This window comes from Athene cunicularia (assembly GCF_003259725.1).
Source record: "Athene cunicularia isolate RWA chromosome 7 unlocalized genomic scaffold, athCun1 chr7_part1, whole genome shotgun sequence".
Lineage (NCBI taxonomy): Eukaryota > Metazoa > Chordata > Aves > Strigiformes > Strigidae > Athene > Athene cunicularia.
Genome location: NW_020799107.1, coordinates 15,334,924 through 15,349,762, shown reverse-complemented (window position 1 = coordinate 15,349,762; position 14,839 = coordinate 15,334,924). Strand labels below are relative to the sequence as shown.

The 14,839-nt window shown below is 35.0% G+C and overlaps 1 protein-coding gene across 6 annotated transcripts in view; it reads right to left on the bottom strand.

Annotated features, from left to right (window-relative positions):
- The window catches only part of LOC113482063 (neurabin-1-like), a 44,745-nt gene that overhangs the window by 5,178 nt on the left and 24,728 nt on the right, over positions 1 to 14,839 (bottom strand). For 2 of the 6 annotated variants that reach the window (XM_026852380.1, XM_026852379.1), the window contains 5 exons: positions 12,631 to 12,715; positions 11,586 to 11,651; positions 10,828 to 11,023; positions 5,066 to 5,182; positions 58 to 246 (listed from right to left, as the gene is read on the bottom strand). In XM_026852380.1, coding sequence (XP_026708181.1) covers positions 58 to 246; positions 5,066 to 5,182; positions 10,828 to 11,023; positions 11,586 to 11,651; positions 12,631 to 12,715 — 653 coding nt within the window. Of the gene's footprint in view, positions 1 to 57; positions 247 to 5,065; positions 5,183 to 10,827; positions 11,024 to 11,585; positions 11,652 to 12,630; positions 12,716 to 14,839 lie in introns of those variants that run through there. The other 4 variants (XM_026852381.1, XR_003398780.1, XM_026852382.1 and 1 more) reach the window with 4 other exon arrangements.

Genomic DNA, 14,839 nt, shown 5'->3' with positions numbered 1-14,839 from the left:
CTAAATCAGCAGTGAAATTTATACAGTTACAAATCCATCCGGGGGATATTCACATACCTTTAACTTCTCACTGTCGAGCTGCATTAACTGCTGTCCATCTATGTTCATAGCTGTGAACTCTGTAATATACTGCTCCATGTTCATTCCCATTAACCAGTGGCACACTTGCTGGGTGGTCCATTCAGAAATAGGTCTACTGTGCCATTGATTTTGCTTTCCTGTTGTTGTAAATTCATCATCTAATGCCTAACCAATTGAGAAAAGTCAGTGTAAGCCATGTTTTACTTGACTGTATATGTTGAATTCCAGTTGCCAAGTTTGATTAATAAAATACATTTTTAAACATACTCTAGCTCCAAAAGGACTTAAGTTCTTGAGATCACAGTTTACAGTCAGTTTGCCTAGGAGTTTGCTATAAACAAAAAGACACTACAACATTCAACACAAAGTCAGAAATAGAGAACATAAAATGGTTTTCTCTAAGAAATTATATAGCAAAGCATTCACTTAAATTTGATGTATGCTAACAATGAACAAGCTTCCCCAGTCAGCTAAGGTAGCACAGTCCTAATCTTAGATACTGCCTTACACAACATTAAGAATAATCAAATAGCTCTTCACCTGTATTACTGATTATTGTTAAGTAAAGGAAATTCAGAATAAAAGCAATTTTAGTAGTCAGTAAATCTGGTGACTGTTCCAGGTACAGTTTTACTAAATTTGGTGCATTTTTAAAAAGAGTACTGTTTATTCTTTCATCTAATGCCATCAAATCAACATTTTAAAGGGTCTGCCTAGTAGAAGACCATTTCAGAAGAGCTTGTAGCCTTCCACTGAAAATACCCTTTGCTGGCTCACAGAGCTTTTGAAGCTCCCTGCTTCAATTTCAGTTAGCTTTGAAGGGGGAAAGGTATTGCTCTATGTCCTGAAGCGCTCTATTACTTCATCACAAAAAAAGCTACATAAAACAGAGCTCAACGTCTGTACAGAAATTCTAGTGATATACTTGAATCGGTAACATCAGAGTTACCAGAAGTTTTACTAACTATCCAGAATGATCTCTCACTAGCTCATGATTGAGTGCATTAGACTTGTGGACTTCTCCATGAGGCAGCTTCCACTACTTATCAAAGACATTTGCAAAACAGTGGAAAGTATGCCCATTTTTTCCAGCGAGCCACATATGTGTCATTAGTAAACAGAAAACATGGAAATAAGCATCTTTCTAGTGATGGATTTGATACATGACCCTGTAAGTTTCAGGTGAATAACTACAGATCCCAACCAGAGTGATCTCACAAAAATCCAAATCCCTTGATGGAAAATTTGGGAGAGTTGATTGAGTGTAACAAAGGAATTCTGGCTATTGCAAGTGACAGACAGTGAGACATAGGCCTGTCATACAATCCGGTCATGCAGTAAACTGGAACTGAGAGTGCAACATGGAAAACACATCTGAGGTGAAACAAATACAATTTTAAATTATCAGAGGACTACATACAATTAGAAATGTTTTTTTTTCCCTGGTCTGTGAAACAAATCACAGTGGTTACATTAGGAGGTAGTGCAGATAAATAAGAACAAGTTTATAGAGCAGAACAGTTTGTGGTGAGGTCCTAAAATCCATACTGCAAGCATTTCAAAGGATTTTCAGTGGGAATGTACCAGGAATATACCTGATTTGATTTCCAAAATAAATAAGGTAAGGCAAGTGGGGACAATCAGGAGATTTACTTCAAAAATTAACTTGTAATACAAATTAAAATGCTTACATAGATATAACAAGTGTAAACTCATCCACCTTCCTGATGTGCAAAAGAACAATTTTTGTAAAACAACAGCCAAGGGCTCTAGAAGAGGTTTTGCTTGAAGTGCTCTGTAAAGCATCTGTATCAAGACAACTGGGGCCCAGCGAGTTTTCTGTCCAAGCTACATCAAGCTTGAGATGCTTTGTACAGAGAAAGAAGATTCATTTTATAAATTACTAAAGGAATTTTAAAATGCCCATTTATTTTAAATCGTTTCAGGTAATTGCACTCCTCAACCTGATACTGTAATACAAAATATATATTGGTAACTTTGTATTTTGTCTCATACTAGCAAGTGTTCATGTATAATACACAAAAAAAGGGGAAACTTTACATTTCAGGTTTGACCTGTATCCCAGAGTTGTGTGTGGCCTATCAGTAGCAAGAAATACTGAAATATATATTGTGACTTTTTAAAAAAAAAAATATATATACACACATACACACATATACTTTTATCCTCTGGAGGGGGTGTGTGTATCTATCTATCTATCTATCTATCTATCTATCTATCTATCTATCTATCTATCTATCTATCTATCTCCTTTACACTGAGAAATCTGTAAAAAGTTTTATTCCAGTTGGAACTCACTCACTAGTTTTATTTAATCTGCACTAGCCATGAAAGAACTTTGCTTCTGTAATTTCAAAGTATAAGTACTTGAAGAAAGTGTACTTCTGTCAAACAAAGAGCCCTAGATTCAGTCATTTTGCCAGGGGAATGCAGTTCCCTGACAGAATCCCAGGGGCTCTCCGCAGCAGTTCCTCCAAGCAGCACAGATTAGAGTAGCTAAGAGACTGTACTCAGAGTTGTCCTCCAGACTGTGCTACTAATTCCAGTCTAGGCTTTCAGCATTATCAGCTGCTAACAAACACCTCCTACTTTATATTAGTAAAGACACAACCTAAAACCAGAAGGTATTGTACCAAAAACTGAATCTGTATTAAAACACTTAGACATCATCTCCTCACAGAAGTGAACAGGAAGATATTTAATCCTGTATAATTTGAATTTTTCAATACTACACAAGGGAAAAGCACATCTAACTTTTTTATATGAATATAAAAGTCAAAAGTGTAGAATAATAAGATGAAGAGCAATGATTTTTGAGTAATGCTTATTGGTCATCAAATAACACCTCTGTATAATTTTTTTCCCCAATTGTTCACTGTCCTTCCAGAGGCAGGAGGACTGTCCCAAGCTGCCTGTACATCAGTTACAGTCACCAAAACAGCCAACACACACACAAAAGATCAGCTGCGAATTCAGAAAGCAGAACTAAAACTACTTATAAGGTATGGAAGCATAAGAAAATCATGTGCTCCTTCATAAAAACATGAGTGATTCAGAAAGCAAGTACAGAAATACTGAAGGCTCTAAAGGTAAAAATACAGAACTCAAGAAAACAATGGCATCACACCATTTAACAGACTAAAAACTTTAGAAGGGTAGGAGGGATTACTAGCTAGCTTAGTAACCAATTGTGAGTGGAGGTGCCTTTGCTGTAACTAGCTGGCTGCTAGCACCTAACTCTCACCACACAGTCACTTCCCCAAACTGCCTGTGAGTACCTGCGCAGCAGAGGCAGACTCTTCAGTGCTGCTCCTGTCTAGATTTCTAAGACGTGTTTCCATCTCCTGTCTACTAACAATTCCAGGGTTAACAGGGCAGCATACAGTAGCCTGTTCCTCTGAAAGCAGGGATTGTTACACTGGCTAGCATGATCCCTATTGTATACTTATGAACCCATCTGAACAAAAGCACCAGGTAGAAATTCTACTTGTGAAGACCTTAAGGATTTGAAATATCCAAAATTGCTGTAAGAATGCTTACTTTTTTTTTTTTCCCCTAGACTTCAATGTACTGTATTACTAATAAAAAAAAAACAAGAACAAAACTACCTATTTTTCTTCACACATACTGCTCTCCAAAAGAGAAACCAGCTCTAAGTGTATTTATCCTCAGAACAAACCCTGATAGTCAATGTAATTACTCAAAATGTACAAAAAACTTTCATTGGCTATGTGCATAAGCAACATATGAACTAGAGAGAATGCTAGAATCAGACTCATCTATAACAAAAAAAGAGGCTTAAATCATGACTTTACACAAGCACAATTGGTAACAGACAACTTTCGTTTGAGTTTTAAAACCAGAAGTTTACTGAAAGTTGAAACACTTATCAAAGAACAGTATTCAAGAAGATATTTAGTTTCGTTAAAATCTTATGATTTATACTGCTTGAAAGTTTTAGAAACATTCCATTCCTGAACCATTTCATTCAAAAAAGTGCAGGGAGCACTTGCAATGATGGAGTTCCTCTGGTTTTCATTAGATCTATGATTGTCACCTCTGATAAAAATCTGCAAGAAATTTATCCATTACTGAAACCTGTAAGCTAGTTATACAATTTTTGATTTCATATTTATAACACTGTTTGTAAGATTGTTCTGACTTTCTACATAATACTGGAATATTTGAAGATTTCACCAAAGCCTGGTTTAAGATACCTAATAACCAACCCCCACATTCATGAACCATCATTTCATTTTTTTCTTCAAACATTATCGCTACCATTTTGCCAAGCTCTCCAATTCTGGAAGATGACTGTGTACAGCTTTTAATGACTTCTTCTAGTCTATAAAGGATTTAATTTATAAAGACGACCATCAGTCAAACACCGAATGAGACAGTATCTCAGAATGTTACCAAAGTGTTGACTTCAGGTTTCAGCTGTAGCCAAAGAAGTTAGTTCTCCAGGGGAATGAACACTGATTTTCAGGTATCTGGTTTCTACCTATGTATCAGAACCAGTATATTCTGGTTTGTTTAGTTGTTGTGTTTTTTCTCCTCTTTTTCCTGTTGTTTGTTTTTATTTAGAGGAAGTTTTATGGTAAAACAAACCTGCACAAAATGTGAAAGCAAGGTCAAAAATGCTGCAGTTTTCATTCACCCAGGAAATTGCTTTAAATTAGTGGAACAGAAGGGTGTTATATTTAAAAATATAAACCTGCAATTTGATTAGAAAGAGTTCATTCTAATTTTTATAACTAGGATCAGTACAGAAAGACTGATATACCATCTACTAGTCCATGTCCTTAGTTCAGTAACAGCTTACGATTCTTTACAGTGCTCTTCAACATTCAAATATGGAAACAGCCATCTAGTTTCACATCACACAAATCTGTTTCTATTAAACATGCTGTAGTGTGAACAACAACATCAACAAGACACATATACACACTTTGAAACTCACCTCATTTGAAGAGAAGGTTAAAGTGTGTGAACGACCTGACAGATTTGGTTCAGTCACTAACCCTGAAAGTTCACAACTTGGCTTGCTATGGTATGTATCATCTATGACAATTCTACTCTGCAAACAAGTGGAAATAACGTTTTATTAACTCACTCCTTGGAAAAGCAGGTCATAAGGAGACATTCCAGTAATTTTGATTTTTGGTAAAAAAAATACTGTGACTCAGTTATCTTTAGATCACATATGAAATGCACTCACTACATCAAGCATCTGACTTGTTTTTGTTAAACTTCTGAATTCAAAAACAAAGTAACAAATTTAAAGCAACATGCCCAGTAAGAGTACCTTGTGTGGACAGTCATAACCTGAAATAGTGTTAAAGTACACAAGGAAATACATGTGGTTACTTTTTCAGCAAGCATACCCCACTTGGGAAGAAGCAATTTAAGATTTATTTGGTGGAATTAGTCATACTGAGTTTGTATTCAACTGAAAACTACACAAGCACTATGAATGTGCTTTAGAAAGTGCTGTTCTTTTGGTGAAATAAAAAAATCAGTCCTAATTGTTTATGGTCATTAAGATTCTCATGGTCCAGAAGTGCCCATAACTTACGAGTTACTGAAATTGAGAACTAGGTTTAGACTTCATAGCTGCCCACTACTGAACCACTGAAGTCGACAGTGAAACAAATAGGCTGTCTTTGCCTGACATACATCAAGAATCGCAATAGCAAGCAGCTGTTGACAGCTTGCAGATCAAGGTTTAAATTAGTTCATGAATAGAGCATATAGACCTTGCCTTAGGACAAGCTCTCCCAGAACTTTAAATTCTGATTTAAGATACTGTACTGTGTTGCTGTTCATTTTAACAGCTCTGATGAGGGTGGGGAAACACTGGAACAGGTTACCTAGAAAGGTGGTAGATGCCCCATCCCTGGAAACTTTCAAGGTCAGGTTGGACAGGGCTCTGAGCAACCTAGTCTAGTGGAAGGTGTCCCTGCTCACTGGAGGTGGGCTGGACCAGATGACCTTTAGAGGTCCCTTCCAACCCCAACTACTCTGTGATTCAATTTTGAGGTGGCTGCATTTGAGGCACAGGCATCTGAAAATTACCTTGATGTGAAAAATACCACATATCTTTAGAAGAATTTTTATAATAAGTGGACTGTTATCAAGGTTATCTTTTTTATAACTAAAGTACCAAATAGGGTAAAAACATTATAACAAAGCCAAACATTTTAGATGTTAAACAACTACTTGTATGTCTTTACAAAAAAATGGTTTAACACTGTAAATCTACAGTAATTAAGCAGTTTGATATTGTGAATAAACTAATTTCAAAATAGAATTTTTTTTCTGAAATTAAAGATTTGGAAAAATATATTCTTTTAATAAATTTACAAATTATAACAACTATTTTTTTTTAAAAAGTGACAAATTAAAATTCAGGTTAGAAATATGACCAATGTAAGAACTATCATATTGAAAGAGTGCAAAATCTTCATAGCATTTACTGTTTACATTCAGTTATTATACCTAATCTGTGTTTTAAGGAAGGTTTTGGATCTGCATGCCTGCCTTAGCATCTAAAAGCAGCAGGATCTAGGTTCAAACTGAGACAGCAGTCAGTACCCATACAACCTCAGGCAGGTTACCTGAGCAGTGTGTGACTGAAGCTGAGGACCATGAGAAAATCAAATGCTACACCTCAAAACTTCACAGCAGGTTTGATAAGAAAATCCTTCTGAAGAATAGTAATGCATGTGTTTCCCAGAATATTTTCTAACTTATCTCAATTTCCAACTCAGATCCTGACCTCTATGCTATTTTTCTTTAGTGAGAAATAATTCTGCCAAAAGCATGCCTCCTACTTTTGACTTCTTAAAATTTCTCAGTACTACCCTGTTGCCTACAAACAGGAAGTAATTATTTACCATTATTTTCTATAATTTTCTGTAAGTCTCTAATCAACTAATTATACTTTGTAAGGATACCATACTATATCCCTATATGCATAAATAATCTGAGATACTAAATTAAGCTGACATTAAAGACATTTTTTGTCAATAACTTCTGCTTCTATAAGAGAACTATGTTTTTGCAGTTGTCTTCATTGAGCACTTTTGTAATTTGTGTTCTGATTTCAGTTTAACATGAACTCTAAATTTTCTATATCATTCTATTTTTGTTTTAGGGGCATATATTTGATCTTTGCCCTAAAAAAAAAAAAAAAAAAAAAAAAAAGGAAAAAAGAAAGCCAACAAAACAAAGAAAAAATGCCACCACCACAACCCAACACACAAAACCTCCTACAAATCACGAGTTTTCCTGCTACCTTTTCGCTACCTTTTCATGGAGTGTGGTACTGCCCACGACTGAAAAATGGTGTTCTATTTACCACATAGATTATTTATTAATTACTATATTTTAGGAACTTCTTAGACTTTTAGATACAAAAAGTATTACCAGAAACAGAATACTTAGCCCATCAACCTATTTTCAAATTAATTTCAACCCAAACTGAAGCTTTTGTTTTAGCCATCCTCAATTCACTCCTCCTACCTCTGCAGAGTAGTTGAGAAAAATTCAGAAACAAAATTGTACAAGAAAAAGAGAGGATGATATTTCAGCAAAATATTTAATGAGACCTTAGAAAAAATATGAAGAAAACATAGCCAAAAGTAAAGCATCTCAGCACTAGTTGTAATGTTTTCTCCTCCCCCTGCTCCTATTTGGTTTAAAATAGTAGTAACTTAATTTTAAGGATTTAGAGCCAGTTGCAAAGATTTTTGATTCTCTAAGAGCACAGAGTTTGGATAGAAGATATTTTATAAATATGCTTCCTACAATTTAAGATACTAGGATATAAATAGTTTAAACCACAGTGTTCTTCCTTGCAATGAGAATGAAACACTGCGTACAAGCTTACAGAAGCTAAATAATGCTCTGGAAAAATAATTAATATGAACAGTATATATATGTTTGTATTGTATCAGAGAATGGGACCAAATCAAGAGGCAGATTATGTAAAGGGACTAATTTAAGAACTGTGTAATTTCAAAATCTCATATGGCTAACCAGGCTGCAAACACTCAGATCACAGGATTTTAGTTCATGTGTTTCTAGTTTTCACAAGCAACAAGAAGTTGATTCATTTCTTTGTTTAAGACTAACTTCAGTATCACTTTAAGAAAACAAAATCTTTCTAGGCACAGCAATTTTAAGAGGCAAATATTGCAGAAACGGAAAATACTTAAAATATAATTACATTCCTTACACCATCAACATTAAAACACAACTACAGAAATTGACTCAGTACAACAGTTAGGTATTTTTGCATGACAAAGTTTTTATTTTAGGGTTTCTACTTTTACCTGCTCTTAAGTATTGCTTTCATGTGATCATATGGGATACTGCTGATGTAAAAGCAATAAATAGTATGGAATTAACATCAACAAAAAGGAGTATTCTTTCCTTAAATTCTGGGAAGATGATTTTGTCCCTGCTGTTATGTCGTTTTAGTTACAAGACTCACTGCTGAGTGGTCAAGCACATTTTTCTCAGTTTTAGTGAGGTTTACCAGTGAAAGCCTTGTTACTGTAGTGCGAACTTAATGATCAGCTGCAGGTTAAGATCTAGAAAGATCAGTCATCCCAAGCAGTAGCAACTGTCTTACCATCTTCATAAAAGACACCAAACGTTGCAAAGTAAAAACAGTCTGACTTTGGAGAGGCTGAGTATGATTTTAAGATCAATTAATGTATGAGAATCTGTTCTTTAACAGGGTCAGCTTTCTATCATTTTACAAAGCAGGAATATAGCTGAGGACATGTATATTCTTCCAGCTGCTGGTTTGCAACTGGCACTAAGGAAAAGAAAAGAGCAGTAAGCAGCAATTACATACTGGAGCATGAGAAGGAGACCAAAAAAATAAAGCAGTAGACAAGAAGCCAGCTGGAAGGTTAAAGTGATGATCAACTTGGAGAAAGTATAAAATGATGAGAAGTAAAGGCTATTATTTCAGGACAACGTGGAAAGAGAAAGAGCACTCAATTTGGTAAGATCTACACCTTTCTCACTGCCAAAAAAGTGTATATATAAACACCATGCAGGAGTGCTTAAGCACATTATGGGTGCCTACAGTAGAAATGCAGCATTGGGACTTTTAATATGCTCAGAAAAATTATCTGGATCAGACAGAAGGAGGAATGAAATGGGGACGAATGGGTTCTTCTGAACCAATGACTTTGAAAGCTAAACCACTGAATGTTTGTTTATGCAGAAAGCATCTCTTGATAGCTTTCCTACAGCCTATTAAGAGATCAACCATGCACTCCTACTTAAGCAAAAATTGTACTAGACTGTATGTATATCCCCTCCAACATGGATCTTTCAGTCCCAGGATCCTTGAGTTATTTACAGAAAAATCTGTTGGCCACTGCAGGCTTCAAGAGAAACAAACTATGCAGGAGCTGTAAATATACAAGACTGACACACACTGGATAGTATCCTGTGAAGTGTTGTTCTACTTCAGAGATTAAAAAGTTCCTATTCCTTTTAAGTTCCTGTGTTATAGTAAGGTATTGTATGGTTCTAAAACTTTTTTTTTTTTTTTTTTTTTTGTACAAACTATGTATGCAGACAGTGTGACTTCACAGTCCCTGTGACAGCAGTAAGCTAAGAGAACAGAAGATAATTAAAAAAAAGAACCAAAACCAACCAAAATCTATAACAGCATTTTAGTGCAATCAGCATCTGGAAACATGGAAAGACAACTTGTTATCTGCCATCTATGCAAAATATCAGTGACTTGATGGACTACAACTGATCAAGTTTCTCTTCTAGATTTGTAACTCATTTCTCTCTAATAACACAGAGGAAAATAGTAAATGGTATTTTTGACAATCAGAGTTAACAAAGAACCTGAAACTCAAGAATAAACCTAGTTTATGAGGTTACTCAAATAGCTACAATTTTGAATCTGACAGAATCCCAAGGAAACCAGAATGAAGGAAAGTTAATATGATTGTTACTAACAATCTTACATTGAAGTAGGTTCTAACAAAGTATTTGGACAGCACACACCTTAAACTTATTTTTACAGCCATTTCTTTCAAATAGTTTAACTGTAAAAACAGTAACTTTATGGTTACAGACTGAACTGTGTAGCCTCACTCTTGAGTCTGGTTAAAAGGGCTTAGGACATTATCAGTTACTCAGAAGCAGTTTCCTAGAAGAGAGAGTGTTATACAGATGTATCTTGGCTTTCAATACTAAATTTGTTAATGAAAACCAAGATACAATCTTCATCCACCTGTCTGGATCCACCTCTACATACCAGTATGGTAAGAACTGGTTGGCCAACTGCCTGGGAAGCTGACCTCTTATTTATGTACACTTCCTCTAAGTATTAGACTGCATTAGGGAAACAAATTTGGCTTTTAAAACTATACTATCCTAAAGCTAGTGCTACTTTTAATATTACAAATCAGTGAGAAAACATACCCTATGATTGTTCCTTAGATGCTACTTCAGCCTGAACAGCCTTCACTGATGGTTCAACTGAACAGGAGGGAATGGGAACACCCACATGGTTTCTGCTTGTGAGGGCTGTAAAGTCTCAAACTTCTGCAGCAATGTTTGTAAGAGGTGTTGTGGTCAAGGACTAAGTCATCAAGCTTCCACATACTAAACATTGATGCTTTTACTTTATCAAGATGCAATGCTTAAATATTCAAAGCACAAATTAGTCATCTTTACCTTGCTTCTGTTCTTCTCTTGACCATGTTCACAACTGTCTTGCCCACTCTGGGTAACATGCAGACTGTTACTAGAAATCTGAGGCTCTTTGTGGCTGTCTCCAAACCAAGAGAAAGGCATGCAAGTAGGAACAGGGGAATCTGAATCTGATGCAGACAGATTGTTGCCAGAGTCATCCAACAGTTCTCGGGAACCTCTGAAATAAGATTAAATTCTGTTTAAGCAACAGCAGCAAAAAACTCCACCCTGCCCCCCAAACACAGAATCCCCCCCCAAAACAACAAACTCAAAACACACACCACTCATTTTCACCTGTTTCACAGCAAAATTGATATTTAAAATGAAAGTGATACTTGCCTTTAAATATCCATGCAAAATAATTTGAGTTATTAAACACAAATTTAGAATTTTTGCAGTATTTCACCCAACCATTTAATAATTTCAAATAATTTTCTAATTTACTCAACATTCATCTTCCTAAGCAAAATATAGTTTTTATATTTAAGATATGGTACAACATGTTAAACTTATGAACCATTAAAAATGTAACTCTATTATCTCTTCTATATTATGCATTTTTCTTATTTCATGAGATTAATATAATGATGTGAAGATGAGCTTCTAATCTTCACAGAATTCTGCCACTGTTATACTTGAATGTACTTTAAGGTCAAACAATAATGATAGTTTTAAAGAAATTCTTAGGTTAAAAATTTTAGGAATGCAGCATGTATGTATTAAACAAACAAAATGACTACCTGCTATCCAGAGAACCTCTTAGATTTTCTTGTTTCTTGCCCTTGCCACCAGATTTCCGTAATCCACTGAAGTGAAAAAACACCATTTTCATAAAGCATTTACAATTATACAGTGCAACTTTTTTTTTAAACCAGAAAACTAGTTTCTACACTGATTTCAACAGTTACAAAAAGCCACATTTATGTTGTTACACAGAATGTGATTTTGCAGATTATACATGCAATCAACAGGTACTGTCACTTTATTTAAGAACCCTGACAGAATTATGAATGTACCTTTTTCAAAGACCACATATAATCAGAATAAACAGAGAAAATGCCCAAAGAAACTTAGCATGTAGTGGATACAACCAAGAACAACAACACAATTTTATTGCTATATAAACGCTCACATGTTGCCATACCAGTCTGAGTCTCTGATGTTAGCTGGCTTCAACAAGCTTTATACCTGGCTCCAAAGGAACAAGGCTTATTGCAAAATCTATCAACTCTTCTCCCAGATCCCCAGACTTCAGTTACCACACTGCATTTCCAGATAATATGCAGCTTGCACTTTTTTTTTTTTTTTTTAATGCCTGTTCACAATCTCATCTAAATGAAATTCACAAATCCACTCATCGCTGCTGCCCGCTTCCAAGGAACAGTTCAGCAGCTACTATTGCAAAACTCTATGTAACGACACATCTACTGCAGAAGGAATTAAGGCAAGACATATCTAATTTTAGACTGTAACACCAGCAGAACATAACATTAGAGTCTAGGGTCCAACAATATTTTTGCATAAAACTATGCATGGATTTGCAATTTAATTCATAGATAAACCAGGTATTCAGATAAAAACTGAAGAAATCTGAGAAATTATTTGAGAGAAAGAAGTACAGACAAATAAAATCAAAATGTGGTAGAAACATGAAGTAGCATTGTAGCTATGAAGTAGCATTACTGGATTTCCTCAACATTTTTTTTTTTATTTATGGAACATAATAGTCTCCAAAAGTAACAGTGAAAATCATTTATTTCCAAGTGAACACAAATAAAATCTTACCCAAAATCTGGAAATCTCCTTCTGGACTTTCCTGATGTTCCTTCACTTGTTTCTACTGTCTTGTCTTCATTTTTCTTTTCTTCTGCTTTTCATTGAGGGGTGAAAAATAAAGTTATTATAAAAATACTTGCAAGTTTCAAGAACTTATGATGATGTTTGTAAGTAAGAAAGATACTAAGACCTGAGTAACAGTGTAAAAATTCACATTTACACATGACAATACTAGCTGAAAAATACTTCAACCATTCAACATAAGTTATTCTCTATGGCATCTTCTCATCATTCTGGCTGTGCTGTACCCTTGAAAAATAGCAACAGAACAGTTATTTATGACTGATCAAAAATACTGCTTTTGATAAAACAGTAATTTTATACTTTCTACAGGAAGAATAAACCCACACTTTTGCTTCAATGAATTAAAAACAAAAGATAGTTTAAATTAGGTTTAGAAAAAAGTACCTCCTCCTTTTGCAAAATGTCAACTTCAAAATACATCAACTAGATAACCAGTATAAGATGCTTTTATATACTTTTATATAATTATATAAAACCTCAGTTTTACATCAACAGCTGAGCAAGTACAGGATTTAATTATCATTTATAACAGTTAAAGTATTGTAAGATACTCCTTTTGCATTTTTTCTGGTTCAGTAGTTAGTCCAGGCTAGCTACTTTGAACATGGGCTGTGTATGCAAGCTGCTAGCTCCAGAAAGTGTGCCTAACCAACATGATAGGCAGTACCTAGAGAGCAGACAGATCCTAACAAGTTGAGTTACAAGCTGTGACTACCCTAAAGAAATAATTCGGACTTTGCAGCTCCTCCAAGACCATGGCGTTTTCAAAACTGCAACACAACCTGCTAGGATCCAAGTTTTCACCAGAGGGAGCATGTTCAATTCCAACTGCACAATTACTGAGTGAAATCAAGTGACAGACTTACGTTTCACACACTACCTCTTCCCAATGGATTGTGGCAGATTACTGCAAGTCCTGAACATACTTCCTTTAAAATTCTCAGGCCATCAGGCTATTTTTTAAAATAACTAAAACATATTTTGTATTGCAAATCAGGTGTTTCATAACTAAGCTGGCTATGAAAGAGATGCAGCCTGCTTTTTGTGAGGCAAAGTAGGTTTTAAGCTCTGCCTCAAGACAACTCCTGACATGAAGTAATGTACACAGATTGCCTGAAGGATTAGAAAAAAAAAAAGTCATGTTTTCTGCACAAAACTGAGGACAACTCTCCACCACCCCTTCAGCTAATAATCCTTCCTGAAGCATATAATGGTTATCTCAAAGTTTACATAATGAACAGTCAGGGGATTTCCTTTTTTTTTTTTTCTTCCCATATCTGATCAGTAGTTTCTGATCAACATCAGGACTTTATCTAATTAGTTAACCACTCCTTCTAAACATGTAACGTCCAATCAACTATAACTACCAGTTAAACTGGTTATTTTTGCTGTCAACTTAAATACTAAACCAGAAGAATTAATTTTGATATCAACATTTGTTTACACCCCTCTCTCCAGAGGTAATATTTTAAGAGGAGAGGTAATTTCTAAAATGCAGTACAAGAAGTTAAAATACAGACCAATACATGAATGGATGGGAGGGTAATAGAAAGGATTCTTTCAATGAAGTAATAGGTAGACATTTAAATATGGTTAGAAAGCAACAATCTTGTACTTAGTGTCATTTTGCCTACAAAGGTTCAGCTTTCAATACTAATCCTCATCTTTGATGTACTGCATTAATCAGCTCTTCCAGTGACTGACAATTTTAAGAAAATGTTTGCAATGCTTCAGCTGTCACAAAAAAAAGATGTAGAAAAGAAAGCAACATCACTTTTACATTAGGTACTTGTTTTCATAAGATTTTTTCTGCAAAAACAAACAAACGAACCAAACAGAAGCTGGAGTAGAGATTAGTTTTGTTTAAGACTCTATACAAACACACAGAATGAGAATATTAAAAAAAATCCTGTTTTCAGGGTATTAAAAGTTTTGTCCAAGCTGTATGGAAAAGACAACAAGTATAATCTGCCTTCATATATTGTTCTAGCTGACTACAGAAAATATGAAGCATTTAAAATATTTTATCTGACCTCTTTTTCAACTATTCCTTAGAAAAAAAGCGCCAAATACTTCTATCAAATAATGATTAGTGGTGATTAGGCTGATTAGAATACCTGCAATCTTCTCCTAG